The sequence below is a fragment of the Mugil cephalus genome, chromosome 1, assembly GCF_022458985.1.
Source record: "Mugil cephalus isolate CIBA_MC_2020 chromosome 1, CIBA_Mcephalus_1.1, whole genome shotgun sequence".
In the NCBI taxonomy this organism is placed as follows: Eukaryota; Metazoa; Chordata; class Actinopteri; order Mugiliformes; family Mugilidae; genus Mugil; species Mugil cephalus.
This window is the reverse complement of record NC_061770.1, coordinates 5,341,130-5,353,567: the sequence shown is the minus strand read 5'-3', so window position 1 is coordinate 5,353,567 and position 12,438 is coordinate 5,341,130. Positions and strand designations below refer to the sequence as shown.

The window sequence follows — 12,438 nt, the reverse complement described above, 5'->3', positions numbered from 1 at the left end:
GTAACATAATAACATCATAACCTAAAAATAACTCCAGCTTTTTCCCTTGTATTAGTGAAACGCCATTTTATTATGAAAATGATTCCATTTAATGAACCATCCTATTGAACATTTTACAAACATCCTGGAGAATATATATTGGTTTAGTTCTGGGTCTCAATGTCATGTTTTGTCCACAACTCTTAGTAAAACACTGACCCCTATTGGACAAATTAGAGATAGCAGTAAACATTATTAAAAGTTGCAGTTAAAGAAGAACAAGGAAATTAGGAAAATGCTCACATTTAATAAACTATCCTTCAAACAAGAATTTAATTTCTTAAGAAAAGTAAGAGCAATTTGAGCATCTGCTGTTTAGGTCCGGGACCTTTCTAAAACCGTGTAAAATTAGGGCTAGCAGGTATTTTCATTGAAAAAAAAAAAAGCAGTCTTTTTTGTAATTTTCACAAAGAGTAAAAAATATATAAGATCCACAACAGCACAGTGATCAATGAACATCTTTAACAATTACACTCTTCTGAAGTTTACATATTGTGGTCTCTCAGGGGCTGCAGTGATTGGCATGAATAAATCTTGCTCCACTTGTGTTAATGCATTGGATAAAACATTAGGAACACTTTTAATATAATGCAAAGATACATTTTACCTTTTTAAAGGTTATTATTCATGTCAGAGTTTCTGCATTGGATTGCATGTGTGTTCCCAATAAAACGCTCTGTTAGTCTGCTAATACTGAATCAACAGAGTTCTGTTAACATTGAAACACTGATCATCTGCACACAAGCAGCTGTGACTCATCAACGTGTGTGTTTGACATGGAAAGTCAGCCCAGCTCTAGTCAGACACTGTTGAATGCAAACAGTCAGCCACTGATTTTAAAATGACTGTTGCCATTTCTGTTAGAGATGTCCAGCTTCGGGAGGTGGAACAAATATCTGATACGTCTTTTAAAGAGTCTACTTAAAAAATAAACTAATAAGTAAAAGTTTGGTCAACGGGACAAAGCAAAGAAAGGAAGAAAGGAACAACTCCATCTCCCATCGTCCCACGGTGTCACAACAACAAACGAGAGGCAGGGCAGGCAGCTGGGAGCGAAGGAGACAGGCAGACCGCGTAAAGAGAAGCCAAGTGAGAGAGTTTTCCTTCCACATCCATGGAGGTTTTCTCCCGCAGCAGAGGCGCGCAACAGACGGCAGAGGAATCCGCGTAACATGGCCAAAAATCAGGAGGTGGAGCGCATCGCCAAAAAGCTGGATAAAATGGTGCACAAGAAGAACACGGTGAGTGGTTCGCCGCATCCATTCAGCACAAACATGCTCCATCAGGTGATGAGCTCTACCTTCAACAAGAGGGAACCCTCTGGAAACACGGAGAGAACCCGCTACACCGAAGTAGTTTGGTGACAAATCACAGCGAGCCATTGGTCAAAAGCTGTCAATTAAAACAGACACACCTGGAGTCACTTACCTGTCAGCTCAACTCAACAGTTTGTTCATTAAATGTAATGTGAGAACAGATTGGTGAACAAACTGGATTTGATTTTTTTTATTTTTTTATTGTTATGTGTAAATGTCGTTTTAACTTTGAACGCAAATATAAAGCAAGTAATAACTAAATAAAGAACAGAACTCCTAGAAGTTTATTGTGAAAATAAAGCTGTTATCATGGGAAACATCACATGTCAAGCAGATTTAAAGTCACAATTTAAAACTATCTTCACACTGAAAAGACTTCAATTTTTAAATCTGGTATATAATATTAGCCTACTTTGAATAAACTGATTTGAGAATGCGTATAAATATACAAGGGAACCACTGGAAAATATATGTGTGATGCTAGCCCGCACCATCACACTGTGAAAATTAAGATTAACTAACTTCAAGATTAATGTGAAAAATCAAATTTCAGTGTCTGGAATAGTAAGAGCTGCCATTTCCCAAATCCTCAAACCATAAATATATGAAAAATAGACATTTTTCTTTTTCTTTTCGAGTTGGTTAATTATTGTGTAGCCTGCAAAATTATTTAACGTCTTTTTGAACGTAGTTTTGGACCTGGAATGAGGAGGAAGTACATGTACATGACGGTACAAGACTACACCCACAAAAGGCATTAGCCAACATTAATCATAGACCGTGGCATTAAAACCATGACTGATTGGTATTAAAACATTGACCACATCATTACATCTCCATCAGCAGCCACAGCCGGGACTGGACTGTTGACTCAAGGCAGGTTCTCTTCTCGGATTCATGCCGTTGATTCTAACTTGACACTCGTAGCCTCAGCAGAAATGGAGATAAATGAGACCATGCAGTGTTTTTACATCTTCAGCTGTCCATTTCTGGTGAGCCTGTGTCCATGTTGGTGACAGGGGTGGAACCCATTGTGGTCCATCCAACATTAAGGTTGGACTTGTCGTGAACCTGAGCTACTTTTCTGAACAATAATCTGTGGCCTTTCTGTCAGCTCTAACCAGACATTTCCCTCCACAGGACTGCTGGTCACTGGATACCTTTTCGCCATTCTGTTGAAACTGTAGAGGTGGTTGTGGTGAAATCCATGAGATTAGCAGTTAGCAGAAACTGCTCATACCACACCAACAGTTGTGCCTCGGTCAAAGTTGCCGATGTGGAGCTCCTGGCCTGTATCTGTAGAAGTTTTGAATTGCACTGCTGACACATTATTGTCTGATAAGGTCACTGCATGAATACGAACAAAAAAAACTCCAAAAACTACTAATTCTTTATGCGTCCTAAATATGACCACAAATACCATAAATCTGACCACATGGACTGGACGCACTAGTCACTGGTGTGAGTTTCATGTGTTTCATGCCAGTGGTTTGAAAGCCATGCCTCTTCTCTGGTTCTTTGACAGATTGAAAAATATTTTGAGGGCCTTTTGAGACCTGTGAGCTTTGGTCTCACAGAAGGTTTGCAAATAGATAAATTACTGATATGCAGTTCATGTCTCATCACGTTACCACATCTCTAGGGCTAGTCCCTTGCTGTGTTTGTTTGCCTCCATTCTTTTTGTCAGCGTTCCACCGTTTATGTTTCTCATGCGGCATTACGGGAACATATCCTCATCTTTGGCAGCCTGTAAGCCTGAACTGCCTCATTCCAGTGCCCCGCTTCCCATTTGATTGTTGGATCGCTTTAATTTTCCAAAATAAAAGTGTTGTTTTCATGTATAAAAACTCAAAAACCAAGAAGTTCCCCCCAGAGAACGAAAACATTAAACTGAAACCAATCATCTTCCTTGGCTCCAGTGACGAAATCCATCAGATTGAAACCTTTCTCTACAGAGTTTAGCTGTGTTCTATACACTTTCTCAACAAAAAAGTACAGACACATTCTCATACCTGTCAGAAGTGGATAAGTTGCTGTATTGATGAAAGCATGTGACGATGCTTAATGAAGAGAAAAGTTCCTGTATATTCTTGTCTAGTTTTCATGTCCTGTATAATTTGCACTTTACATCACAGTAGCAGATGGATCCTCGTTGTTCAGTGTTTTTCTTTTGCTAACTTTCTAGAAAACTCCCTGGACCTTTGAAGGTGATATTTTTTTTGTCTTTCTCTACAGGATGGTGCTCTTGACTTACTGAGGGAACTGAAGAACATGAAGATGTCTCTGGAGACCCTGCAGGTGAATGACTCCACTTGCTTTCTTGTGTTCTTGAGGAAATGTGAAACACCATTTGCTGTTCCAGTTCCTTTGGACTGACTGTGCACAGTCCAAATGCCTGGATGTGTTCTTGCATCTTCCCTTGATGCATCAAAGGGTAACTTGTGTGGACAGCCAGGTATCCCAGCATGCATTTATCAGGAATGACAGTACTGGACCTCCTTTCATCCAGAACCTGAGTCCAGCTTGTCAGGTCTGAGCTGAGCGTATTTTCATGTGCAGATTTGGATTGTTGTTATGATCCCTATCAGACAGTTTTTAATAAAAAAAAAAAAAAGTGAATCGTCCAATTTTTGTTCAATTTAAGATTCATTTTGTTTCTGCAGGCAGAGAAACTACTGTTTGAATTAGCAGTCAAGTTGAGCTGTTGAATGGACTGTGATGTGTTTTTTGACTCTTCTGTACTGGTCCTTTACAGCTAGCATCAAAACCTCAAAGTGGGCACCAGTGTTCTACTGTATGTTTTGAAAAACTAAAATTTTACTACAGTAAATCTCAGGGTATGGGTTAATGTAGAAGGTCCTGATCATGAGGAGTCCCTGCTGCTATCACCCTGTTTGTGTCTCTGGTTGCAGTCAACCAGAGTTGGGATGTCGGTGAATGCGGTGAGGAAGCAGAGCTCAGATGAAGAGGTTCAGACTCTGGCCAAAACTCTCATCAAGGCCTGGAAGAAACTGCTGGGTAGGTGTGTTTGAGTGGGTGCACATTTTATCCAGTGAGAATGAGAACAATGTTAGGTCTGTGGTTGGTTAATCTCAAAAAAGAGAACATGCCAGGGGAAGGTGGCAACTCCAGATGTTATGTGTTACTGCGGCAGATCTTAAACCAAAACACATTCCGTTTACAATAAAATGCTGTGTATTGGAAGCTGGATTTGCATCATGAAAAAAATAAAAAAATAAATAACTACTGTGTGTTGTGCCTGGGGCTTGTTCTGTGTCTCATGTGACAGATGGTTCAGAGGGGAAGTCAGAGGAGAAGAAGAAGAACGAAGGATCACCTGTGAGGTCATCGTCCACCTCCAAGGACTCCGAGGGCAGCGACAAAAGGTTTGTCGCGCTTGGTGATGCGTGATTGTCTCTGTCTCCAGTCCATAAGTGTTTATTTGCTTTGCTGCTGTTACCAAACAACACATTTACTCAATCCAGCATTCAAACGAAAACTGCTTGAACCCTGATATCACAGAATCCTTCTCTTGGAGTGGGCCTCTCCGGGTATTTCTCATTGTTCTGATTCTCTAACGTCGTTTGAACAAGTCAGAAAGGATTTTAGTGTTTACTCCAGGGAATTCATCACTTTGTTGCATCTCTGATAAGGGTTTGTCACTTTCTCAGTTTGGGAAAAGTTCTCTGAAAAGAAAATACACACTATTAATCAATAAACAAAATGTTAAATTCTGTCATCAGACATACTTCGCGCCCGTCCGTCTAAAAAGAATGTTTCTCAATACCTCCAACCTCAGCCTGAACTGCACAGCTCATAAAGGCTGACTAGTTCATCTTGTCTTGGCCATGCAGCCATGTGCAGATATTCTGGGAAGAAGTGCACTCTGTGATTCAGGAGATTCCTGGAAAACAGCTTCACTGTCCCCTGTCATTCAGTCTGTTGTACTGTATAGCTGATAATCTTGTGGACAATGACACCGGGCCTAGGCTAACAGTTCTTTTCTTTCTTGCCCAAAACCGTAACTTATCGAGGTGACAATAGGTCTGAGAAAGCAGTGTATTTTTTGCTAACTTCGTTTTTAAATAAGCAGTGTTAGGTTTTAGCTTTGGACGGGGCTTCTATTTACTTACTGTAAGTCTTCCCTTTTTTACTTCGAAAACTAGCTTTTTATTCATTTGTTCGTATTACCTTTGGGTTTTGAATGTATATGTTCTTGTCAAAAAAAAAAATGCTTTTATGATGCTAAAAACTCTTGCATACACCGTTATTCCCCAGCGTTAATCCACATCTAACTTCTCTTGAAAATGTTTCACCTTTCATCTAAGTGCATTCTCCAGGTCTAACTGACTGGGGGGAGTTTAGGTCAGGGCTCTACAATGATTTTCAGACTGGGGTCTGTTAACAACACCTTACCTGCTGTTCAGAGATGTTGCTTAGAGTACCCTTTGATGGTGTAGTGGTTTTATAATGACTCATTAATAGCCAGAAATGCCTGACTCGACGTGTGACTTGGGATGCGACTTGGAGTCAAAACATCTTCAGGAAAACTGTAGAAATGTCCAGTTGACTTCATGTAATACATATGAGAATTTAACGGAAAAAAGATCTCTGTCATCTCCCTTCCTTCTCAGCTGTAAGAAGTCTACGGAGACCCCAACCCCTCCATCCACACCCACCACCCCCACCACTCCCACCCTCCCTCCCCGGGTCACCACCTTCCCCCCTGCCCCCGTCACCACAGACAACGTGCGGAACAAGTGTCGAGAGCTGCTGGTGGCCGCCCTGCAGACTGATGGTGAGTATCCTGCTCTTCTTGAACGACAGTAAGTAGGACATTGAACTGCAGCCTGTGTGCTGAAGTTTAGGGCTGTCTAGAGTTTTTAAACTGAACATTATTTTTTATTTCTTAATTTTGCTGATTGATTTCTACCATTGACAGTCCAATGTGGTCACCCACTCTCTATTTTCAGTTCAAAATGATTAACCAAATCTGCCAACTTCTTTTAGACGTTTCTATGTTTCATTGTGCCTAAAGCTAAACAGGAGTATCTGTTTCAGACGACCATAAGACCATTGGAGTGGACTGTGACCACCTGGCGGCACAAATTGAAGAACATATCCTTTCACCGACTCTTCAAACTGTAACTTTGTCTAAGTTAAAAACAAAAAAAACAAACGAATGAGCACACAGTGAAATATCTCTACTGAGGACGTGTTTCAGACAAACACGTTAGCCGAGCTGCGATGCGAGGGAGCTGCCTGATCCTGGGTGAAATCTCACAGCTGTGAAACATTTTGACCCTTGACTGCTGGTCGTGCCCACAGATCTTCCAGGAGTTCAAGTCGACAGATATGAAATACAAAACCCGCCTACGAAGTCGCATCTCCAACCTGAAGGACCAGAAGAATCCAGACCTGCGGCGTAACGTCCTGTGTGGAAACATCTCGCCTCAGCGCATTGCCTGTATGACAGCCGAGGTTAGTCATGCACATCTCATCCTTGCTTCTTGAAAGTCTATTCTATTTTTGATGATGCGTTTAGGGCGGGGGTCTTCAATGTTTTTGGGCCAAGGACCTCCAAACTGATGAAGAGATTAAGTAGGGCCCCTCTACCTACTATATGTGTTTTATATATATATATATATATATATATATACATTATTATTATAATTTCACATTCAATATTAAGCTATTCGAGTATTCATTTTTATTTCAAACATGTGCAACTGTCGTAAACGTGTGTGTGTGTGTGTGTGTGTGTGTGTGTGTGTGTGTGTACACCATTGACTGTTAGCTTCTGTTCTGCTAATATTGCAGTGTGTGTCTGGGATTTCCCGTGGGAACTGCCTCCGTTTATCTCTTTACTAAAATTTCTTGAGTTCATGTTCATTTTTATGTACAGAAAGGTAAATTGTGGGTAAAAAAAAAATGTAGTGAATTGTCTAACCAATCCCTTTTAAAAAAAAAAAAAAGTGGTATCGCTTCATCAATGTCTCATTTGTCGTCTTGAATCAGAAATGCCAATGCCTGTTCCTTGTGTTTTTGTGGAGGCGTGTCCAAACTGATTGGTACTGTATAGCTGGTCTTTGTTCCTGCTGTATTCTGAGCCCAGGACACAATAGTAATAAATAATTATTATATGTAGCTTTGCATAGAAAAAGGCGTCCACGGATGCATTCAGATGAAGCAATGAACGTGTGCCTTTGTGCGCAGGAGATGGCAAGCGCCGAGCTGAAGCAGATCAGAGAGGCCCTGACCAAAGAGTCCATCAGAGAGCATCAGCTGTCGAAGGTCGGAGGAACCGAGACGGACATGTTCATCTGCAACAAGTGTCATGGAAAGAGCTGCACGTACACACAGGTGTGGACGCGTGTGAAAAAGACTGACTAGTGGAAACCCTTCACAGTGTTCACAGCCTTTTTTCATTTCACAGATTTATGGGTTTTGTGTGTCGTAGGTGCAGACCCGCAGCGCTGACGAGCCCATGACAACCTTTGTGTTGTGTAACAGCTGCGGCAATCGATGGAAGGTGAGGAAACAGCACTAATACGCATCAAAAAACATGAAACGCATGTCCTGTACTGTTAACATATGAGTCACATGATGTACGGTAAAAATTGGGTGTATTAAGGCAGGTGTGAACTTAAATAGCAACAAAATAGAAATCTATAGAGAAAATTAGCAAAACCAACACTTGAAGGTATTTGTATTAAAAAAAAAAAATACAAAAACTCTCTTTAACCTTCTGACCTGTTCAAGTGGACGGATGGGTGACTACATGACCCTGCAGGTCAGGAGGGAGGATGAGGAAAGAAGCCAACTGTGTTATAAAGGGAACTTCATGAGTGTCAGTAACAAACTCTCACCACGAGATGGCAGCAGAGACCAGGCTCCTTCTCTTCCCCTCAGCTTTTTCTTTCTTTCTCACCTTTAGCTAACACTCCTTCTTCAGTTTACCTTTTTTTTTGTCCTCATGTTTAGTTGTCTTCACAATTTTTAAACTTCCCTTCATTTCCATGTACATTTCTTAGGGTTTTTTTTTTCTCCAATCTTTCCTCAGATTTTGTCCCCTCCCCTTCCCCTCTTGTTTACAACTCCTCCGCTGTCCTTTCACCCTCTTCCCACCATTTCATCTCACCTTTCCTTTTCATATTTACTCCTTCCTCCTTTTCCCTCATAGGCATTTCCAGTCCTTTCCTCCCTCCCTTATTTAGCTCCTGGCTCCAGGTCAAGGTGAAGCGGCTAATTTGAGAAGTGGCTGGTTTGTGGGAAGTCTTGTTTTGTTGTTTCAGCATGTTGGGCGTCTTTAATACAGAAATAAACCTGTTAGACATGCAACAGTAAGCTCTGTGGTTATAACCTTGCTCTCATCTTTGAAAACAAGAGTTGTAATTGAGCTCACAATGGCACACAATGGTTAAGTTTAATTTAAATTTAAAACTAGTTGAGGAGCAAATGACATGAGATTTCTTTAAAGGGTTGCGTTACCTAAATTAATCTGATCAGCAACATCAGGCTTAAAGGAACATATTTCCACTTTATCAAGTTGTTACTGGGCGAAAGTTAACCTGGTAGTCCAACTGTGAGTCTCCTTTAAACTCTGGGTTGGTGTCCTCTCAGCATGTCTGTGGACAGTCTCAAGATGCGTTCAAGTCAGCTAAACTTTCACGTCGCGCTTGTTGCTGCATATTAAAATGCATTTAAATGCACTGTGCGCTGTTGCCCCCTCATGGCTAGCGTAACCCACCCACAGATGTTCCTAATGAAAACCTTAACTCTCCACCAGTTATTCAGACATACACATCCATTGCTTTTGTTTCATGTTTGTGTTTCAAGTGTAAAATGTGATGAATACAGCTTGAGGGAGCACGGAGACTGAATCATGTGTTTACTTTGTTTCAAAGTCCAGGATAGATCCTAAACCAAGAGCTAGAAACTTCCCCTGAGTTCCAGATGCCTTTCACATGCCTTTCACTTTACAGTCAGTTGTTCCATTTGTGTAGCTTTAAGCTTAAATGAAAAGGTTGCTACTATCCCTTTAACTCCTCTCGAGCTCAGTTGCATAGACAACATAAGATGATATCCAGTCATTGGTTTGTAGCTGCTGATAATTGTAGCAGTGTCCCAACAATGGAAGGTTTAAATATTTGAATGAAATCAGATTTGAATGATATTATTTGAATGACAACATAATCACAGGGCGTCTTTAGCCGCAGCGTTTCAGCATTTAGACAAATTAATATCCCTGAAACACACAATTAATCGTTTCTGTCTGTCTTTCAGTTCTATTGAAGAAGAGCCATGTGTGCGTTGTTCCACTGAGAAGCAAACTGACTGAAATATTGAATTTGGATTTAAAAGATTTGTTTTATTTTTTTTTTTTTTAATTTTGTAAACTTTATATAAAACGTTGTAATATATTTGGAGGAAAAATATGCCAGTTCATGTTGTTTATTGGTTTCATTTGTTTTGTATGAAGCACTTTGAGTTTCTTAAGGTAGACGAAGCTTTAAGCCAGATTTAAATCACAGTTAGGCCTTGTGGGAACAGAGGATGTGCCTTTCTTTGCCATGTTGTGCTGCCACACATTTTGCCTGTGACATTTATATTAAAGTTGCTCTTGGATTAAGATCAAATCACCGTATTTCTTTTATTTGTTTCTGCTTGACTCGTTGCCATTCTGACCCGAATGCACGAGCAGGCCAACACATGAGCTTATGTTCGGTTTATTTCAGGTACTGGTGTCCTCACATGGTTAAGATGCAGGTTTCTCATTGTCTAGACTTCTGTATTGATGATATAGCAACATGTCCCTCAAACTTGGGTTCAGTTATAATTAAGTAGAGATTGTGAATGCTGCTTTACACACCAGCCCTCATGTAACTGAGATTCAATAAAAACAAACCCAAAATATCAACCAGAATCGAACTCTTTTGACTTTTCCAAAGAATTCATTGAATCCACTGAATATGAGAAGGTGGCGACGATGGAGGCGCGTTGTAATCAATGCAGCCCACACCCAGTCTGACTTTGTTAATCTTTTCTAACACCTCCATGTTCCTGTCCTGTTCCTCCAGGAAACTTTGAGTGTACCCTGATGTTTATGCTACGTGAGCTAACATGTCAAGAAAGGATGCACCATCAGATCAGTGTTGTTTCCGTGGTTGTTTTGGTGTTAATAATTCCCTGCTGAACGGATACCAGAGGGTCAGCCGCCTCTACATCAGGTTGAAAATTCCTTCAGATCAGTGCAGTCTGTCTGCATTGAGGTGGCTACATGTAGCATTTATCTTCAGATTATTAGTGGATCAATAGTCCCCATGCAAGCCATCGACGAGTGTGTTTCAACAACACACGTAGCCACATCTTAGATACACACTACACACAACTATTTTGATGGCCACTGTTGAGATTTAAACCCGCTATTTATTGACACGTTGGCGTCAAATGGGCAAATTAGAAAGTTTAACCAGGAGGACGTGAACCAGACTTGCAAGCAAAAAATAGAATTAAAATAAATTCCACTTAAGCAAAAAAAAAAAAAAGAATAAAAAAGAAACAGATTCAACGAATGATGGCAGCGGCTGCGAGAGTGTTGACAGAGGGTGATGAAAAGCGGTGAGAAAGCAGAGCAGATAAAGCTCCTGTTGTGTTTGTTGTGGAAACACTGCTGAGCTCTTTCCATACAAGAGCAAAGAGGAGAGAGAGAGGCAGAGAGGGAGGGAGGTGGAGGGACACTTGGAGGGCTTCAGGCGCGGTGAGAAACCACGTTCTGTTAGGTGCCTTCTCTCTGGATGGAAAACAGACTGCGGTCACGTGGTTTGTAGACACAACGCAGAAGGTTAGCAGGATGAAAGAGACGATGGAAAAGTGAAACTAACCTTATCAAGCTGATTAAATCCAGATTATGAAATGAGTGATTTGAGTAAATTTAGCTCACAATGCTAAGGGTTGGGGTCAAAAAAAAAAAAAAAAATCAAATTTGGGTTTTATTTCTATAGCGTTGGACCCACAATCCCTAATAATAATAATAATAATAATAATAATAGTAATAATAAAAATAATAAACGATAAACATTTAAAACAAATGATAAACTGTTCTTGTCTCAGATCCACAAAATGACTTCAGTCTACTTCAAAGTGTCATCTGGAGCATCAGATCTGGCGGAAATATCACAAGTTTTTATCTTTAACTATCAGAAACTCAAGATGGGGTCAGTTTAAATCGGTAACAAAAACAGTAAGCTCTGTGAAAGGAAGCTTCTCAAGCTTCTTCTCAAACTTATCAGCGCAGATCAGCTACAGCTAGACGATCGAGAGATAAGGAGCCGCTGATAAATGGGGTGCTGGTGCGAGGATGTGGAGGCACGAGAGAGAGCGTGGGCGCGCGCGCGTATATTTTTTTTATGTGCACGTCCGTGTCACGTCGTGAATTCATTGCAAACACAAGGCGGCTCAGGTTACAGTGAACTGTGGAAAAAGACCAGACGCGCAACCTACAAATCGGCCGTTTCACAAGTTACGTGTGTGTTGGTTTCCTTGAGGAACAGCCTGTTGGGACTATCAACACTGAAAGTCAACTGCAACGGCTCCGCTCGGCTCATGTTCACTTTCAGCTCACAACATGTTCAAGACCCACGGTGTCACCTTAAGGAGGACAGAGGCTCTGACATGTTACTTTAGGAGCACCGGTTACTTTATCTTGTTTTAAACCTTGTCTGCAAAGCATACAGCATATGTCGTGTTTAATATAATGATGAAACCAATGAGAAGATTCTTCAAAAAGCAAAAGTTCATACATACCCGGGGGCCACAGACTCCAAGCTGAGACACAAAAAGAGTAAATGCATGAAAATTTCTCAAAAAAACTAACAAAATACAAACAACAGCACAAGGTGCTGACCTGGCCTCCAGATTCTGCATCGGACTGACTGGTGCATATTATCTCCCATATTGTCCCAGCATTTGTTAACATACTTTTTGACACTGTGTTCTTCTTCCTGTGAGTCACACCTGATCCCATGTGAATTATTTGCTCACCACTGTTTACACCACAGCTGTCACAGCAGGTGAAGAGCTG

The 12,438-nt window shown here is 40.8% G+C and overlaps 1 protein-coding gene across 2 annotated transcripts; it reads left to right on the top strand.

The window, feature by feature from the left end:
* Positions 1-351: 351 nt before the first annotated feature.
* Positions 352-9,994, top strand: tcea2 (transcription elongation factor A (SII), 2). Of its 2 annotated transcripts, none has more exons than XR_007113915.1 (10): positions 352-1,280; positions 3,591-3,653; positions 4,268-4,373; positions 4,645-4,741; positions 5,990-6,153; positions 6,417-6,473; positions 6,682-6,836; positions 7,572-7,718; positions 7,792-7,887; positions 9,642-9,994. XR_007113915.1 is itself a non-coding variant. In XM_047601557.1 (10 exons), exons 1-10 carry the CDS (start codon positions 1,212-1,214, stop codon positions 9,648-9,650), a joined length of 939 nt encoding a protein of 312 aa, XP_047457513.1. In that variant the 5' UTR covers positions 358-1,211; the 3' UTR covers positions 9,651-9,994. The 2 variants fall into 2 exon arrangements, 1 of the variants encoding a protein (XP_047457513.1); XM_047601557.1 differs by having other exon boundaries at positions 358-1,280; positions 7,816-7,887.
* The last annotated feature ends 2,444 nt before the right edge of the window (positions 9,995-12,438 follow it).